At 43.2% G+C, this 18560-nt stretch overlaps 3 protein-coding genes and 1 long non-coding RNA gene across 11 annotated transcripts in view; 2 read left to right on the top strand and 2 right to left on the bottom strand.

The window, feature by feature from the left end:
* LOC103637972 (ABC transporter C family member 13) overlaps positions 1 to 7549 on the top strand; it is a 38635-nt gene extending 31086 nt beyond the window's left edge. For 2 of the 4 annotated variants that reach the window (XM_008660967.3, XM_008660969.3), the window contains 23 exons: positions 1181 to 1247; positions 1466 to 1583; positions 1672 to 1788; positions 1873 to 1953; positions 2036 to 2290; positions 2558 to 2659; positions 2739 to 2806; positions 2973 to 3104; positions 3181 to 3328; positions 3494 to 3777; positions 3875 to 4022; positions 4148 to 4323; positions 4420 to 4531; positions 4625 to 4678; positions 4871 to 4993; positions 5177 to 5275; positions 5388 to 5480; positions 5606 to 5716; positions 5789 to 5950; positions 6026 to 6213; positions 6358 to 6547; positions 6714 to 6881; positions 7197 to 7549. In XM_008660967.3, the coding sequence (XP_008659189.1) occupies positions 1181 to 1247; positions 1466 to 1583; positions 1672 to 1788; positions 1873 to 1953; positions 2036 to 2290; positions 2558 to 2659; positions 2739 to 2806; positions 2973 to 3104; positions 3181 to 3328; positions 3494 to 3777; positions 3875 to 4022; positions 4148 to 4323; positions 4420 to 4531; positions 4625 to 4678; positions 4871 to 4993; positions 5177 to 5275; positions 5388 to 5480; positions 5606 to 5716; positions 5789 to 5950; positions 6026 to 6213; positions 6358 to 6547; positions 6714 to 6881; positions 7197 to 7277 (3077 nt within the window). In that variant the 3' untranslated portion in view covers positions 7278 to 7549. Of the gene's footprint in view, positions 1 to 1180; positions 1248 to 1465; positions 1584 to 1671; positions 1789 to 1872; positions 1954 to 2035; positions 2291 to 2557; positions 2660 to 2738; positions 2807 to 2972; positions 3105 to 3180; positions 3329 to 3493; positions 3778 to 3874; positions 4023 to 4147; positions 4324 to 4419; positions 4532 to 4624; positions 4679 to 4870; positions 4994 to 5176; positions 5276 to 5387; positions 5481 to 5605; positions 5717 to 5788; positions 5951 to 6025; positions 6214 to 6298; positions 6548 to 6713; positions 6882 to 7196 lie in introns of all 4 variants that reach the window. The other 2 variants (XR_004852552.1, XM_008660968.4) reach the window with 2 other exon arrangements.
* Positions 104 to 8501, bottom strand: LOC100285363 (hydrophobic protein LTI6B). Of its 4 annotated transcripts, none has more exons than XM_008660492.3 (3): positions 8183 to 8501; positions 7949 to 8109; positions 104 to 991 (listed from the first exon to the last, which is right to left on the bottom strand). In XM_008660492.3, exons 1-2 carry the CDS (start codon positions 8276 to 8278, stop codon positions 7978 to 7980), a joined length of 228 nt encoding a protein of 75 aa, XP_008658714.1. In that variant the 5' UTR covers positions 8279 to 8501; the 3' UTR covers positions 104 to 991; positions 7949 to 7977. The 4 variants fall into 4 exon arrangements, with proteins under 4 accessions (XP_008658714.1, XP_035818187.1, XP_008658715.1 ...); XM_035962294.1 differs by lacking the exon at positions 104 to 991 and adding an exon at positions 5568 to 6009; XM_008660493.4 differs by lacking the exon at positions 104 to 991 and adding an exon at positions 6262 to 6532.
* A 1724-nt stretch (positions 8502 to 10225) lies between these two features.
* LOC100382549 (uncharacterized) lies at positions 10226 to 16693 on the bottom strand. 2 transcript variants are annotated; one of them, NR_159452.1, is made up of 2 exons: positions 15277 to 16693; positions 10226 to 10434 (listed from the first exon to the last, which is right to left on the bottom strand). NR_159452.1 is itself a non-coding variant. In NM_001366794.1 (1 exon), exon 1 carries the CDS (start codon positions 16663 to 16665, stop codon positions 15481 to 15483), a length of 1185 nt encoding a protein of 394 aa, NP_001353723.1. In that variant the 5' UTR covers positions 16666 to 16693; the 3' UTR covers positions 14933 to 15480. The 2 variants fall into 2 exon arrangements, 1 of the variants encoding a protein (NP_001353723.1); NM_001366794.1 differs by lacking the exon at positions 10226 to 10434 and having other exon boundaries at positions 14933 to 16693.
* On the top strand, positions 11929 to 12991 carry LOC103637973 (uncharacterized). The gene is made up of 2 exons (XR_004852551.1): positions 11929 to 11997; positions 12091 to 12991. It is a non-coding gene; the product is annotated as an uncharacterized lncRNA (long non-coding RNA).
* Positions 16694 to 18560: the final 1867 nt, after the last annotated feature.

Below are 18560 nucleotides of genomic sequence, written 5' to 3'. Positions count from 1 at the left end.
TGACCTTCTCCCCGTCCAAAAAATATGGTTTGTGATAATTCTATCATATCTAGGTTCGCCCTTATTATCTTGTGAATACTGATCTATTTTTTTTTCTCGAATATGCAAGAAAGATACGTATCATTATATTAATAGAAGAGGAAAAAGGCCTGAAAACAAACAGGAAAACACACGAACACCCACAGCAACACACACCAGTCAACGCACACAGACTCACCCCCATACGCACACCTGACACACCCTGCACTCCAACACCTCTCAAGGACCTTCCTCTAACCCGGATCAAAAAGAGAACGCAAGTAAAGAGAACGCAAGTTCTTGGCCCCTGCCAAAATCCAAAGATGTAGCTCCTCTCTAAACCCAGACTCCAAAGAGATCAGATAGGACCGAGCTCCATAAAAAAAACACCTGTTTCTATGCTTCCAAAGGCTCCAAGCACCAAGAATGACAATACTATAAAAACCCTTTCCTTTTCTTTTATGAATCTTAACTGATGTTTTCCTCCACCATTCAGCAAAACAAAGATCCCTCCTCTTAGAAACCAGAGAAAGCCCAATTGGAGCTAAGATACTATGCCAAAAATGCCTTGCAAAGACGCAATTCGTTAGAAGGTGCTGTGCTGCCTGTGCAGTTTCATCGTCTTGGTCACATAGAGCACAATTTTCAGGATAATCTAGACCTCTCTTTTGCAGCCTGTCTGCTGTCCAACATTTATTGTTGATAGCAAGCCAAATGAAGACCTTACACTTAGGGGCTCCCAGCTCTTCCAAACCCTTTTCCAAGGCTCAAAGGTTTCAGCCCCAATGAAGAAGGCTCTGTAGGCTGATTTGGAGCTAAACAAGCCATTACTACTAAACCTCCACACATGATTGTCATTATTATTTTGTAACTGAAAACCACCAAGAACTTCCCACAACTGAAAATATTGCTCAATACCGATCAGAGAGAGATTTCCTTGTATATCTTGCACCCAATTTAAAGCTGTAAGGGCCTGTTGAACAGTCCAAATACAAATAGATGTATAAGAACCTGATGGTGCTAGGGACTGGATATTTTAGTGCGTAATGCGAACCCATGTTTATAGTGAAATCATAACTTCCTCAAATTAAAATAGATACTCATGCCTTTTACTTTGAACCATATCGGTCTCTTTTTCTTGTAACCATGTATACATGCACAGTGAACAAATGGATTTCTACAAGGATTGCTGGTGCAACAGAAAAGATGATGAAGCAAAAAGACAGGAGGTAAGAAAACTGGTCCTCCATTGCATTTGATGAATAAAGAAAACATTGTTTCATTTTGCCATATTCCCATATCTGAAACACCATTACATTTATACCTCAACTTCACTGGCATATATTGTTGATTTGTTTTGGGTCATGAGGCAGGAGGAATCATGCAAATGTTTGGTAGTCAACACAATAATATAGAATCTAATACTCCAAAATTTGTCCATGAATAGGATAAGCTGTGCAGGGGAGCTCTTAGCACATATTAGAACAGTGAAGATGTACAGTTGGGAGAAACTATTCACTGAACGTTTGGTGGAAAGAAGAGAATCAGAAGTGAAGCATCTCGCGGTGTGCAATTGCTTTTGATTAATCTACATTTTATAATAAGTTGAACATATTGTACTGGAACTAACAAGGGCCTCCTATTTCCCAATAGACAAGAAAATATCTGGATGCTTGGTGCGTCTATTTCTGGGCAACCACACCGACATTGTTCTCCCTTTCCACCTTTTCTATTTTTGCAATAACGGGACACGCATTGGATGCTGCCACGGTAAAACAATATCATGAATGATATGCTTAGGATATGCCTTTGGACCAAGAAACTTTCTGCTAATATCTGGAATCCTTATTACAGGTATTTACTTGTGTTGCACTCTTTAACACACTAATATCACCGCTAAACTCATTTCCATGGGTTATTAATGGGATGATTGATGTAAGTGGATAATTGGTTTATGCCATTATACTGTTACATACATTCGCAGCTGCACTAACATTGCATGCTTTGTTTGCTGCAGGCTGTTATCTCTAGCAGACGGCTGAGTAATTATTTATCTACTCCAGAGCATCACTCATCCGAGTTAAATGCCTCTGCTGACCTTTTAAACCACCACTTTAAGAGATATACCAAAGTAACTCATAATCCAATGGCCATCGTCTTTCAGAATGTATCCTGTTCTTGGTCTAGCAGCTCTGTTGCTGAGCTGAACATAGTTCTCAGAGATATATCTTTGCAGCTACAAAAAGGGTTCTTTATTGCAATTGTAGGCGAGGTAACTATTCTGATTGTCACATTTTCGTTTTTGTACTAAGGTGTTCTTGGAAAGTTATGTGGTGGGGGTACACAATTTCGTTAATGGTTTGTTTGGTTGGGGAAACTGAATAGCATGTTCATACTGTTTGGCACATTATATTATATCTCAATTTGCCAGTATCTGCAAAGAAATACAACCATATATTCAGATCTTTTTTATAATAATCTAATCTGATGCTATTGCAATTTTTCCTCTGAACTGAGGAAATTTTATGTCCCATATCAGGTTGGTTCTGGTAAATCATCTTTATTGAACACAGTCATTGGAGAGACTCGTGTCATCAGTGGTTCTATTAGCTCCTGTGGTTCAATTGCCTATGTACCACAGGTAACACTTTATGACCTGAAATTGCTTAAGATTTGCATTGAAATGTCTGGAGATTAAAAATGTAACTGGTGTTCTTTAGGTACCATGGATCTTATCTGGCTCTTTACGAGATAATATTTTGCTTGGTAAAGAATTTGATCCAAGGAGGTAGTTTATCTGTCTCTGACATACATTATCACAAGTTTGTTTCATTATGTCATTGCATGGCATTAAAGCAGCTATCATGATTCATGAACTATTGTAGATGCTCATACACCATAGAATTTATTGCTTCCCCTTTTAATTAGCATTCTGCATTACAAAATTAATGCAGATACGAAGAAGTAATAGAGGCATGTGCGCTTCATGTTGACATATCGGCAATGACCAGAGGAGATATGTCACATATTGGAGAGAAAGGTACCAACTTATCTGGTGGACAAAGAGCTCGTCTAGCATTGGCAAGGTCATGTTTTTGACAACTTTGTGGACTTTCATCCTTCTTAAGCTCGCTAGCTAACATTATGATCATACACTTGCAGGGCTTTGTACCACAATTCTGATGTATACTTGTTTGATGACATCCTTAGCGCGGTTGACTCCCAAGTTGCTTCGTGCATCCTGGAAAAGGCTATTATGGGGCACCAACTAATGCAGAAAACAAGATTACTAAGCACACACAATCTTCAGGTAGTATTCACTGAATCTTGTCCAAAAAAAACTGCACCACATTGGTATTAAATGTATGAATCATATTTAAGGTTATATCTCATACTACTAGGATGTATGCATGGAATAAGAGTGATGCTGAAAGAACAATGTAATTTTCCTTTAGTTTTCTTTTCTGTTTCCCAGGCCATTTTTGCTGCAGATATGATTGTAGTCATGGCTAATGGGCTCATCAAGTGGTTCGGGACACCGAAATCTTTCTTGGCAACTCCATATTCAAGAACCTCTAAGCCAGATAATTCAAGTCCTACCTCATTTGCAGCTTCTGTGAAAGATAAAACACCAATGGTAACATGTGAACTGAAACCTGATGCTGTACTTGAAGATTCAGTGGTTTGTTATGAGGAGACAAAAGATCGGGTAGAAGAAGAGGCAAGGAAACAAGGCAAGGTTGAGCTTGGTGTCTACAAGTGAGTTATTTTGTGAACTGGAGTGCGATATACAATAGAATGATAAAAGTATTTCGGTCTTGTGTGATCTATTATTCATAATGGTTCTTTTTTACAGAAAATATGCAGCATTTGTGGGGTGGTCAACTGTTGTTTTAATATTCCTAAGCGCATTCTTAATGCAAACATCTCGTAACGGCAATGATATTTGGTTAACTTACTGGGTTGATACCAGCACAGGCACCAACAACACGAGGTTTTATCTTGTAAGACTACTTTCTACCAAGTGAATATGAACCGTAGTAATCAGTATGTTCAATTTGGCGTTCAGTTGTTCACGAAAGAAATATTTTCAGCACATTTATGCTCATTCAAAAACTTGCCTGTGCAGATTATCCTTGCTATGTTTGGCATCATCAATTCTCTTTTCACTTTGGGAAGGGCATTTTCTTTTGCATTCGGTGGCCTCCGTGCAGCAATCCATATTCATGCATCTCTTCTTGAAAATATCATCAGTGCACCGATTTGTTTCTTTGACCAAAATCCCAGTGGTCGGATCCTAAACAGGTTTGGTATCTTATTCATCAGATCACCTCTAGTTTTCAGTAAGCATCGAAAGATTGAAATGTCCCTTGGCCTTGGCAACGCTTTATGAACTTCCAGATTATCGTCAGACCTCTATGCCGTTGATGATTCTCTTCCTTTCATCCTCAATATATTTGTGGCCAACTTCTTCAGCTTATTCGGCACTCTGGTTGTTTTGTCTTATTCACAGGTAAATTATGTAAACAATAGTATAGGGCCAACCTTGTACCTCAGAAAGAAACTAAACCGCGTTTCTTGTATTTCATGAATGTTTGGTCTGCAGGTTTCCTTCTTACTCGTCTTACTTCCACTCTGGCTTATCTATAGGAAGTTGCAGGTACTGGTTTCATTTATTTCTGTATTGATGCTTAACTCATTTATCTCAACCTTTATAGACTACTATATAAAATCCATACTTTAATACATCAGTGTGTAACAGTTAATCCTCTTTTCCTCTTAGTTAACACAGTGCATCACGGTATATATCTATGGCGTACCATATGGAGAAAGAAACTAATGTTTTGTACAGTTCTATTACAGGTCTACATCACGTGAAGTACGGCGACTTGATAGCGTTGCTCGTTCACCAATCTATTCATCTTTCACAGAGACACTTGATGGTTCATCAACAATAAGAGCTTTCCAGAATGAAGTATGTTTCATTTTTCTTCCTGGGCTAGAAGGAAGCATTCTAATTGCATTTAGACAAATTCATAAGGATGTTAAAACATCATAACTTTCCTTTTGAACTCAAAAGTGTCACATATCAAAGGCACTAGCCCCTAGTGCTAGTGCTTGAGTGGTTTGTTCAAGATGCTGACAGTTCACTACACAGGGGTTCTTCTTTGAAAGATTCATCCAACATGTGACACTATATCAGAAAACGTCCTACACTGAGCTCGTTGCTAGTTTGTGGCTCTCGTTGAGACTCCAGGTGTATATTTTTTGTCCTGCTATAATAAAATAATCATGTACATGGAATTAGTTACTTTTATCCATCAGTGAGGCCTATAATCAGGCACTGCAGTGACGAGCAAACTGTTCAGTTGTTGGCAGGTTTTATCATTCTGTTTATCGCCATGATGGCTACTATCAGCTTCCATAGCAGTTCTCTTGTCAACTTTGCAACACCTGGACTGGTAGGTTTTATTGGACACAATTGCTGACCTTGTGCTTAGGCATTTCCATCTCGATGCAAATTATAAATATAATTCTGTTCAAAGTACTAGATACAAATCAATATTAAAAATAATATATATTGCAGGTGGGCCTGGCTTTATCATATGCAGCACCGGTAGTATCATTGCTCAATGGCTTCTTAACCACCTTTACAGAGACAGAAAAGGAAATGATCTCCGTGGAAAGGGTTGACGAGGTAACCCAAAGAATCTTATACTCTTATTCATCAAGCATGTCTCTAGCTCTAATAGTTTGATGATGCTTGCAGTACATTGGCATACCTCAAGAAGAACTCCAGGGATCAGAACCTCCACCGAGAAGCTGGCCAACGGAAGGGAAGATCGAGTTTGAACATGTAACACTGAAGTACAAGCCAGAGCTCCCACCTGCTTTAAGTGACGTTTCGTTCCTTATTGCATCAGGCATGCAGGTACGATGCTTCCAAGACTTCCACTGAATTATTTTGATTTTGTGAAGGTATCCTGAAATCTGTGCTGCCTTTTAGGTTGGAATAATAGGAAGGACTGGAGCAGGCAAATCAAGTATACTGAATGCACTTTTCCGCTTAGTTCCAATTTGGAACGGCCGCATATTAGTAGATGGCATTGATTTGGCTAAAGTTGCCGTCCGAGAACTCCGTGGACATTTTGCAGTGGTCCCACAGAGCCCCTTTTTGTTTGATGGGTCTTTGAGGTAACTACTGATCCTCTTTTTCAGAGTTTTCAGGCTGGCTTTTCACTGTTTTCATGCTGACTATTTTCATGCTTGCACTGATTAGGGAATAAACAAAAAATAATGTTCAACATTCAATATTTTAATAGTGAATATACATGACAGGGAAAACCTGGATCCTTTCAATACAAAAACAGATCTTAGGATATGGGAAGTTCTTGAAAACTGCCATATGAAGGGACAGGTAGAATCAATAGGTGGACTTGACATTCATGTGAAAGAAAGCGGTGCATCTTTTTCAGTAGGGCAGCGGCAGCTCCTATGCCTTGCCCGAGCCATCCTAAAATCATCCAAGGTACGGGCTATCTTATCATTGAAGTATATCTTATAGCAGATAAACAAATGTGCAAAAGCCTAATAAAATTCATCTGGCTAATTCTATCAGTTTTCATGATGAGTTAAAAAATCTCAGTCAGAGATGATCAAATAAGTGATGTATGTAATTGTTAATGATTCTGCAGGTGCTTTGTCTAGATGAATGCACAGCCAATGTTGACAACCAAACAGCCTCCCTGTTGCAAAATACTATTTCTGCTGAATGCAAAGGCATGACTGTTCTCACCATAGCGCATCGTATTTCAACAGTGATGAAGATGGACAATATTCTAGTTCTTGATCAAGGAAAACTGGTAAGTTGCGCTACTAGGATTGACATTTTGAAGGACCATTGCAAAAACCAAAGTGGAATGTGGGAATGAACTCAGAACATATGTACCGAAATAACATTTCACAAATCACAAGAATGATATATCATAACAAATACAAATGAGGATGCCACATCTGTTCAAAATTTATGTTAAACACAGTCTTAAACCAAGTGACAGACCAAAATGGATCAACGTTTTAATTCTATGACAGACCAGGTCATGAGTATGCTTTTGTTCAAATGCCTTATTGTCCGATTAAATGTCGGAGTTATCTAACACTATGCCGCTCCACTTTAGGTTGAAGAAGGAAACCCAGAAGCCCTTATGAATCACAGACACTCAAGATTCGCTCAGCATGTCAAGGCCTCTCAGATGTGATTATGGGAGCATGGTTTCCTACTATGTTATGCTAGGCCTTTTTACTTTTTTAGAGTTAGAACTTAGACAATATTTACTATGGAGCAATGAGCTTGTAAGAACAGTTCCGAATTGACACCACTAGCTAATATGGCTAATAGAGGCTTTGACCCTCTCCGAATCATTGAACATGATGATCCCCTAGCTGTTAAAATTCCATGCTTTGTTACTAACAGGGAATGGATCTCAGAACCTGTTTCTAAACAAGTACTGTTCATAAAACCCTTATTTCATCGATTGCTTTTCAGTTCTCATGGTTTTTGTTTTGGTAAGGAGTAGCTGTATTCAAGTCTAGTGGCATGGTGCTTGATTGCTCGCTAAAAGTTAGGCAATGCAAGGATGGATTGAAATGCAAAAGGCACAACGGGCAATGAGGGAAAATGCAGGGGATTTAATAACCATCTGCAGTTTCATTTCACAAGCACAACTGAACGAGGTAGCAAAGTAACCCTAACTAACTCCACAGATCCCGCAACACCAGATCTTAGTTTATGGAATGAATCCGTCCAGATTGTCAGATTCGACATACGAATTTACAGTTTACAGAAGGCCACAGGATGGATTTAGTTTACTAAACCAAACAAAAAGATGCACACAGCACAGAGGACGGAGGTAGCAGCAGAGACACGGACCAGAGCACCACGGGGACCGGTCCATCTTGTCATGCTACGTAGACGTAGTCGTCGTTGTCGCGGTGGCGGTGGGGGTCGACGGAGCAGATGACGTACACGGCGTAGAGGACGCCGGGGAGGTAGCCGAGGATGGTGAGCAGCACACTGATCCAGAACTCCATCTGCCCAGAAAGGCAACGGGCTGTAAGAGCAGAGCAAAGCAAGCAGGGAAGGGGAGGATAGAGCGGGACTCACGGAGCAGCAGCCGTGGCGGAGGCAGACGCCGAGGGGCGGGAGGAGGACCGAGCACAGCAGCTCCAGGCACCGGCAGCAGCACGAGCACAGGCCCATCTTCTTCCTCCACCTGCGGCCGACCGCGCGCGTGCAAGTGCTGATTGATGGCGTCTCCTCCGATCCTTCCTGGCGCGCTGCCCCGCTCGCTTGCTTCGGGGAGGTGAGAGAGATTCACGGCAGCCGAGCACGGACCGTTCTTTTTTCTCTTCTCTTCGAGCGGAAGGAGAGAAGAACTCCGCACGACGCGGTATGGCGCAAGCTGAGCCAGCAATGAAATTTTTACGTGTCACACCTAGAGATGGCAATGGGTAAAAACCCGCTGGGTATTACTTGCCCAAACCCGTACCCGCGAAGAAAAAATACGCCCGCTAAAAAACCCATACCCATGACGGGTATAAAATTTTGCCCAAACCCATACCCATGCGGGTTTCGGGTACCCAACGGGTTTCCCATACCCACTAACATCAACATAAAAAATAATTCATTATGTAAATGACAATCAATACATTAATAAGCTAGCATAAAAGGAGCAAGTGGTAACTAATTTTAGCCTAAATTTTGTTACATAAAGTTTATTTCAATTAGAACATATTCAATTAGTAATATTATGAGACATATTTATAAGAAATGTTAATTTTAAGGCGGGTTTTAAAAACCCATGGGTTTGCGGGTATGGGTAGTGGAAGAACAAACCCATGCCCACGTACCCGTTGGGTTTCCGTTTGAACCCATTAACAAACCCGTGGGTAGAGAAATTGACCCAAACCCATACCCTAATAGAGCAAAAACCCACCGGGTTTCGGGTAGCGGGTACCCATTGCCATCTCTAGTCACACCAGGAATCGAGATTACGTCTAAGACATTTTTTCCGTACCTGAGCCTTTCAATCGATTTTCTAAATATAGGAGACTACATAACACAATCTTAAATCTCTAGATGATAAACTCTCATGTTTTTTTCAGTTAACCCTTTAAAGTCCCTTAAAAAATCATATTAAATAAATTGTACATGCGCTAAAAGTATCACCGTCCTATTGAGAAAAACTCTTTTAATAAAACCTGATACATTGTAAAATGGAGTTTTTTTTTCATAATTTTCTCCACGCCCCTTTCATCATTTACCCTTTAATACGTGATATTTGTTTTCGTACCCTTAAATACGTTTTCTCCTCTAAAACATATCCTTTCAACCCTTAGGAACTCTTTTTAATGTTTTCTCCCCCAGCAACCTGAAATGACGCTTCTGGCCTTCTTATATCCACATGATGCTTCGGTCGTTCCATCCTAGCCTCTCTCTCTCTCCAAAACATAAAAAACAGAGACTAACACACAGCTTCAGGCATTACAAAATGTCCATATAACAACACATAGACATGTTTGGTAGGGTGGTCAGAACCTGACATGACTAGAAACCATAGCAAGGATGGAAACACCTGGCTGGCTAGAGGAAGCCCCCAGATGTCTGTTTTCGTTGCACCTGGCCCAAAGTGGTTGCACAATTTTAGATGATGTTTGGTTTACCTAGCTATGAGATTGGCTTAAGTTGTATTGTTGTTTAGTTGCGCTGGTCAGGCCATGATTTTTGAAGATTTTTGCTAAATATTTGTGTGAAGGTGTATACCGAGCTAAGTCTCCCTTTAGAATGTGGGAATTCTTTCTGTTTCAAGTGTTTTTCCTGCAAAAATGAATTGATTCCTGTGAAATTCTTGTATGAATCCTCCAAAATTTCTGCATTCCAAAGGGACTCTAAGTTTTTTGTTTTTTGTTGGAATGTGTGATGTCTGATGTTTTCAAATCATCATTTGTACATGATGGAGCATATCACCTCAGAACTTAGCCAATCATCACTTGTACGTAATGGAGCACTCCAGTGATTCAAAGACAAATCAAGTACTAGAACAAAGATCCTAGTGAGAATGTAGATCCTAGTGAGAATGTGTAGTTGACAGGGACTGTTGTAGGATGGAAAAAAGATAGTTTCCAGCGACAACAATGGCCCAGATTTCCCAACGACAAATCAACATCCTTCTCAAAGAGCACATCAATATCAGTTTCCATCTAAGAAGTGATAGGCTGATTAGTCTGAGGACTGACTCCATTTGTTTCACTATTACTAACACTAGGCCCTCTTCCAAAATAGTAGGCGGTTGTGCATGACTAGATGTGATATTTGCTTGCTCTTCTGGATTCTTCCAAAAGCAATCTGATCCCGATCTGCAGATTGCAGGTGGTTTTACAAATTAGAATTCTAGGAGTAAACTTCAGATGCTTTTGAAGTAACAAACAAGAGAGAGAGAACAATCAAAGGCTAAGTCTTAAAACATTTTAAATCACTTCAACCTTCCAAATCTTTGTGGTCAAGCAGGAGCCATCATACCATAAACATCCAAATCTTTGTGGTCAAGCAGGATCCATCATACCATAAACATTAAGATCTCTTCAACTTAGAACCAAGGGAAAGCATAAAAAAGCGCAGAGAACCTTAAAGGTCAATAACATTGGTTGTGCAGAAGCTGTGAACCATGAGAACTTTCACTTAAGTTTAACAACACCAAAAAAAGCGGGGAAACAGCAATTGCACTATAAGTTAAAGTAACACTAAGGTGAAACCGTGAAACAACAGCTATGACCTAAGCAGGGTTCGGCTAGGCGGCGGTTAGGCGGCGGCTAGGCGCGCCTAGGCGCTAATCGACGGGCTGACGCGTAGCCTAGGGGGCTGTGCGGCGTCTAGGCGGCGCTCAGCCGCGCCTCCGCGGCGAGTTTGCGGTGCGCAGGCGCCGTAGGCGGGCGCGTAGGCGGCCAAGTTTTTAGCGCGCTTAGATTTTTAGCGCGCGGCCAGGTTTTTAGCGCGCGCGCGCCGTGCTCCTCCCGCGCGGGAAAATCCCTCCTCCCAGCTGCTATCCCGCTCGGACTCCCTCCTCCCAGCGCGGCAAAATCCAGCCGCTGTCCCGATCGGCATCTCTCCTCCCCGCGCGGCAAAATCCAGCCGACAGCCGCTATAACGCGCCGGAGGAAGTGCAGCCGCCGGCCTCCCTCGTCCCCGTCGTCCCTGCTTCCTGCCAGTGCCAAGGTGAGTTCTCCTCCCCCGCCGGCTGCTCCCCTCCCTGCTCATCCCCATCCGCTAACTTGGCCTCTCCTGCTAACTTGGCCTCCCCTGCTTTCCTCCCTTGGTTTTAGCCTCTAGATCCTGCAGACTGCGGTCAAGAGAAAGGATAGCATTCTGAAACTTAAAGATGTCATCAGAAACTGCAGCTGCACCTTCTGAAACTGAAGCAGCTAGAGCGAATCTCCTAAAAAGAAATTCAGATGATGTTGGATGGGAATATGGTGTTCTTGTTGATGCTAACAACAAAGACAAGGTGAAGTGTAAGTTCTGTGACAAGGAGATGAGGGGAGGGATTTATAGGTTGAAGGAGCATCTTGCCCATGTTGGAAAGAATGTGAAGAAATGCACGTCTACAACACCGCAGGCTCTAGAGGCTAAAGAGAAGTGCAAGAAAGCAATAGAGGCTGCAAAAAGGAAGAGGGAGGAGAAGACTGTTCGTGAGCTAGAACTTAGAGAGGAAGTGAATGTATCTAGGGTTGGAGAGGAGTCAGAAGAAGTCACTTGTGTTGGAAGCTCACAGCCTCACAAATTAGGGCCAATTGACAAATGGACACGTGCTATTGATCCTACCAAGGCTGATTCATTCAAACAACAGCAGCTGAACAAGGAACTATGGAAAGAACGAGAGCATGAGGTGCACAAGTTTATTGCAAGATGGGCCTATAATCATGGTAAATTGCTAGTATACGATGCTGTTTTCACATTTTAAAATTCATGAACTGAACACATTTTAAAATTAGACTTCATTTTTTAATCATTGGCAGGAATACCTTTCAATGCATGTGACAATGATGAGTTCAAGCAAATGTGTGAAGCAATTGGACAATTTGGACCAGGACTTACACCTCCAACTCAAGATGCCTTTCGAGGTAGTTTGCTGGAAGAAGAATATGAAAGAACCAAGTGTTTGCTGCAGGAACGTGAAGCCGAGAAGATGAAAAATGGGTGCTCTATTATGACCGATGCTTGGTCAGATAGGAAGAGGAGAAGCATAATGAATATATGCACTAATTGTGCTGATGGAACCTCCTTCATCAGCTCAAAAGAGATGTCAGATGTGTCACACACAAGCGAAGTCATTTTTGAATTAGTGGACAAAGCAATTGAAGACATTGGTGAAGAGAAATAGGCTGACTACAACCCGCCTCAACAAGTTGGTCTATATTCAGTTCAATAACAGGCTGATGAATAACGAAGAAAAGATTAAGTCAAAGAAAATCACTGATGTTCTCTTGTCTAGTGATACAACTGAAGCTCAAGGTTTTCTCCAAGAGGGTGGAGATGAGTGTGCACAAGTTGTCTTTAGAGATGAGGAGGAAGATGAGATGGAAGGTACAGGGATACCTTGGTCTGTTATTGGAGAGGCAGTGGGAGAAGAAGAACAGCTTGAGCCTCGTAGAAGTGCAAGAGTGAGAGAGCTCTATGAAGGAGAAGAGTTTGAGTCTGAAGAAGAAGAGTATGAAGATGAAGATTTGTGCTACAGTGAAGATGAAATATGATCTGGACCATCTCCATCTAGTAGTGAAGCCTTTTGTGATGCCCTGGTCTTATGAACTGCAGTTGTGTCACTTTGTGTCTGTGTGTCTTCTTTTGTGTGAGACCTGAACTAAGAACTATGTGCTTGTGTTGTCCTTTATTTATAAATTGTGTTCTGCACTTGTATTACTGTCCTATCCACTTGTGTTGTAATTACCAGTTGCTGATATGGTGTGTTCAACTGCTCATGAATCCCGGCTGCTGAAATCATCCAGATAAGTCACAATTTAGTGTTTTCTATTTTTTTTGATGAACAGCTAGCTGTCTATTGACTAATTTACTAACTACTAGCTGTCAAAATGTGTTGCAGCCTTGCAGGAGCTAGGAACATGCAAGAGTAAGCTCAGCTAGGAATCAGATATGTCTACTGGCCTTCTTTTTATACTTACTGTGACTCATATCGTCATATATAGTAGTTAATTAGTTATATACATAATATATATGTATATATATAATTTATGGCTATATTGTCAAAACGCCTAGAAAAGCGCCTAGAAGCGCCTAAGACCGAGTACTCCCGACTAGGCGCTAGGCAATGGGTCACCGCCTAGATTCCGCCTAGCGCCTAGCTGAACCTTGGACCTAAGTATGTACCCTTTCAATTTTTGGTAATGACTGAAATAGTTGTTGTGCGGGATAAATGGAATGCCACTGTCTAGTGGTGCAAAGTGCAAACAATGGCAATTTTTGCAATACAAGTGAACGTCTCCAATAGATAAGCCCTTCAAATCTGTTTATTGATGACAACTAATCATACAAAACAATGCATATTTGATTTCAGTTGAAGAAATAAATAAAGAGAGCATATCATGTGCACATATTAGATCACGACTGTCCATACAGATATAATGTTCCTTGCTGCTTTGTATATTTTGCAAAAAAAAACACCCTCCACCACTTTCACCCTGCTCTGTGCAAAAAGGGATAGATATGAGACCGTTGGATCTAAAATGGATGGACACGATTTAACATGGCATGTGCACCTGATATGTTCCCATAAATAAATAACTGATGTTTTGCCAAGCCTAGTTCCAAACCGAGAGAAAAGCAGGAATGGATGATCATTGCTTAGCGCTAGAGAAGCTAGAGGCTCCGCACCGATGAGGGGGGGGGGGGGGGGGGGGGGGGGGTCGACAGAAAGGACGAGCGCGATGTGAAGCTTGAGGTGGTCCCCCACGGCAAAGACACGACACTTGAAGCTTTCTTTGGATACTCTAGTATTCATCTCAATCCACATGTAATCATGTATTGAAGTGGATTGAGATGTAAATTAATATACACCCCAATTTACAGATTGATCCACCTCAATATATATGGATTGAGGTAAATATTGAAGTATCCAAACAAAGCCTGAAGGGGGCGGGAGGGTCTACGAGCACCACTGCGACGAGAAGCTTGAGTGTGATGGTGGCCCCATCCTCGATGAGCGAGAATGAGAGGTGGAGGAGAGAGCCCTAGAGTCGGAGGTCGGTATGGATGTCGAAGGGAAAGGGGAGGAGAATGTGGGGCAGGGGGAGGTATGCGGGACAGGTAAGAGCATCTCCAAGAGTCTTTCTAAATTCCACTCTCTAAATTATCATTTAGAGAGTTATTTGCATAAAAATACTTTCTATATCTTTTCAATCTTCAACAACCTTTCTATATCTTGTTTGTACTATAGAGAGTCATTCACGTTTTCTATAATTGGCTAGCGAGAAACCCGGAATGGAAAATGACTATATTTGAAGAGTATTTTTTACAAAATTTCTATTTATACATATTAGAAAGAATATTGTGAGCGTTTTGGAGTTGCTCTAAGGGTGTCCGGGTTAGCCAGTGAAAGAGGCAAGTGCGGCTACATGGAGACTGACTCCAGAAAAACGGTCAATCTTGACTTTCGGTCCCCATTGGAATGCAGGAATTTTTCCTACTTTCTATATTTTTTCTGTCAAAATAAACTGATTTTTGATATGATTCCTTAAAAATTCCTGTATTCCGAAGGGGCCTTCATTTGCGGCCAGGCCACAGAGGTCAAGCTGCGCGACATGGGTAAGGCCTGACTCCGAACAAGGCAACCAAACACAGTGACTTGCATAATTGAAGCCTGCCTACAGACCTGGCCACCCTACAAAACATGTCCATAAATCCAGGCTACAAGATTTTTTATTTTAAATTACAACACAGAAACTAGACAAACATAACTCCAAGAAACATATAAGAACCATTCCAGTTTTGCACTTTATGAGCTAAACGTAAACCACTGCAATTGTATGCAGCCGTTTGTCACATGTGATACCTAAAGCAATTTTCATGAATGGCTGCGCCAGGAATTACTTCAAATGTTGCCATTGAAAGTGAGCTGCTGTCCCGACAGTGCCCACCGCAACTTGTAGTAATAATGAAATCAGTATACCATGAGAATTTTGATGCCATACCTCCCATAAGGTATTCTTTGAACCTTGGGTCGTGCATCAATCATGCTTGTGTAGCGCTAATGTGAGATGGGTGACTCATTTACATCAATTCATAGTGAATCTTCAAGCAGATCCAGCCAGTCTTCTCAACTAAAACCAGCCATGCATTTGATTTTGGATGACCATCAGTGCCACAATAATACAAGACAATACGTTGAACATTTTTCAATCATCAGAACCCTTATCGAGCGCAGGTTGGCTGTTGTTTTGACGAGGCTGGGAGATCCAGTGCAGCCCATCGAGCAATTCTGAATACATCCTCTGGTCCAATGTCCCTCGCTTCCTCCCTTTCAGCTCCTCCAGCACATCAAATGCCTCCTCCGTGCGTCCAGCCCGGCACATCTCCTCCAGCAGCGTCCTGTAGGTGATCATATCTGGCTTCCTACCACAATCCAGCATATCCAGCAGCACCCGCCTTGATTCGTCAAACCTCCACTCCAATGCCAGCGCCGACACGGCGATCATGTACACGCCTCCGGATGGTACAAACCCCTTCTCCCTCATCTCTGCAAAGTACTCCATCCCCTTGTCCGACCTGCCCTTCTGAAACATGGCCTTCACAATGTAGCCGTACGTGAACTCGTTGGGTTCACAGCCGTACAGCGGCATTTCACGGAACACCTTGAGCGCCTCGTCTACCTCCACGCACCGCGCGTAGGCCTTGATGATGAGGTTGAGCAGGAAGGTGTCCGGAACCACGCCGGAGGCCTTCATCTGGCGGTAGAGGGACCGGACGGCGTGGAGGTAGACCATCGACGCCGGCGGGCGGCGCACGCGGCGGACGACTGCGGTGAGGAGGAGCGTGTAGGTCTCGACGTCCGGGCGGCACCCTGCGGCGGCGGGCATGGCGCGCATCTTGTTGAACATGTCGAAGGCGAGCTGGAACAGGCTGCGGCGCGCGCAGCAGAAGCGGAGGCAGGCGTTGAAGAGCCTGAGGTCGGGCGCGCAGGCCCCCGCGAAGACGTCGTGGACGAGGGCCTCGGCCGCGGCGGGGCGGCGGCCAGACGAGGCCGCGGTGAGCGCGGCGAGGTAGGATTCGGGCGCGTGCCGGAACCCCGGGCGCAGCGCGGCCCATCGGAAGAGCGCGAGCGCGAGGTCCGGGTCCTCCTCGGCGGTGATAGCCGCGGCGAGATCGGACGCGGTAAAGCCCGGGCGCAGCCGCGTCACCCACGCCGCGAACTGCTCGTCCGGGGGAGTGCGGACGGGGGACGGCGCGGGGGTGATGGGGTCGGGGTCGGGGTCTGGGACGGGGTCGGGAGGGAGAGGGTATGTGGAGGAAGTGGTGGCGAGAAAGCGGGTGCGGAGGAGCAGGCGGTGGTGGCGGCGTGCCGCGGCGGCGAGCAGCGCCATATTGGGGTGGGCTTGGTCTGCGCCGCGTTGGGTTCACTGGACTCAACAGGGAGAGAGGCTAGCGAGCCGGCGACGGTAACGCCCACATGGGCCGAGACAAGGGACAGGCCCATCTTTGCTGACAGTTGGGCGAGAACTCGTGACTGGTGCCATCTCACGTGGGCTATACATATACATCTGGGCTATAATTAGACCTTAATTCAAGCACACGACCAACCTGGCACCGTCTATTTAACTAGAGTTCACTAAATATTAAATATTTTCAAGACGTGTCTAGTAAAATTATCGGTATAACTTTATATTATGTATTATTTATCATGCACATGTTTCTTAGCAATTTATTATCATTTTAGATAATCTTTTACTTTTATATATGTTGTGCATTTTTATTTTACAATTGATTGTGTGTTAAATATTATACGGTGTAGAGCTATACCTAAATTTTTCACCGTTCCCCGCCATAATCGATATCAACCCTACGTCATCGGTCAATATAGTTCGCTGGCACCATACACAAGGCCTCAACTTCACTGCAGTGGTTCCCCACAAAATCAAACTATAAGTACATCATTTCCGTGAAAAGCAGGTCGTCGCAGCAGACCGTGCCAAAAGCCTGCTAGTCTGTATCCGTTGGTTCATTCAATGCGCGTAACTTGATGGATTCCGTGAATCTTCAGAGCCGGCCGGGGCGATTGCTCGAGTGTTAGTAACTCCATCCTACATTATAGTATAAAAATCAATTCAACTTTCACGGAGAGTAAAGAAAAATATCAAATTTATATGATAAAAATAATATTTATGGTACCAAATGAGTATCATTAGAATTTTTTTATTAATTATTATTTTATAGTATATCTATTTGATGCCATGTTTTTCTGTAATTTTTTCCTATAATTTTTATCAAACATTTTATGTTTTGACTCTCAGAAATGCTGGAATATTTCATAACTTCAAACGGACGGAGTACTGTTTTATATGACCTATAACGTCCATATTTCAACACCTGCTCCAGCCAAATTGTCTGACTTTAATCCTCTCAGCCGTTCGGAAAAGAATACAGTTAGACCCCGTTGGGTTAAGCTGGAATAAGACTAGGAATTATTCCTAGGTATGTGTGGTCTCATGGTTAGCCCCGAATTTATGGAGCAAAAGGGGTGTGGGTTCGAGTGCTCGTTCTGCACTATTTTTTAGCTTCTTAAAATAACCGAACGGGCCTGTCGGTACCCTAAATCAGGGTACTCTTTACTACAGTATGAAGACACGGTGCCCGTACGGCGATCTCTAGCCGCACGGTGAACAGCACCCGGCCCCACCACGTGAACGGCTCAAGGGGCACCACTTGGTGAGAAAAGATGATACATCCTATGGTGTATCAGTTGGATCGGGCCTCCGCTAGGAAGCACCGGACCCCTGTACGCACGACCCGGACCCCAGATTACGGTCCGGGACTCTCAAGTAAACATGCCGGGTCCCTTGGATGGGGTCCAGATCCCTCCAAGTAAGGTCCGGGCCACAACGAGGTCCCGGGACAGGGGATACCCTGGCGTAAGCAAGGGTCCGTGAAAGGGAAATAGGCTCACACATTTTCTTAAAATGATTTTGGTGGTTGAATTGCCCAACACAAATAATTGGACTAACTAGTTTGCTCTAGATTATAGGTTCTACAGGTGCCAAAGGTTCAACACAAACCAATAAAAAGTCCAAGAATGGGTTTAAATAAAAAAGCAATGAAAACCGAAGGCTGTCCTGGTCTGGCGTACCGGACTGTCCGGTGCACCAGGGTGGATCATCTCAAACTTGCTAGCTACGGGTTTTCTGGGAGCCACTCTGCTATAATTCACCGGACTGTCCGGTGTAGCACCAGACTGTCCGGTGTGCCAGCGGAGCAACGGCTA

This window comes from Zea mays, chromosome 9 (assembly GCF_902167145.1).
Source record: "Zea mays cultivar B73 chromosome 9, Zm-B73-REFERENCE-NAM-5.0, whole genome shotgun sequence".
Taxonomy (NCBI): Eukaryota; Viridiplantae; Streptophyta; class Magnoliopsida; order Poales; family Poaceae; genus Zea; species Zea mays.
This window is presented reverse-complemented; position numbering and strand designations above follow the sequence as displayed.

Bases quoted from the DNA above. Each gene is read 5' to 3' on its own strand.
- LOC100285363 (XM_008660492.3), bottom strand. From the start codon at position 8,278: ATGGGCCTGTGCTCGTGCTGCTGCCGGTGCCTGGAGCTGCTGTGCTCG. The intron at 8,110-8,182 runs GTGAGTCCCGCT...CTTTCTGGGCAG, and splicing joins TCCGCCACGGCTGCTGCTCC to ATGGAGTTCTGGATCAGTGT.
- LOC100382549 (NM_001366794.1), bottom strand. From the start codon at position 16,665: ATGGCGCTGCTCGCCGCCGCGGCACGCCGCCACCACCGCCTGCTCCTC.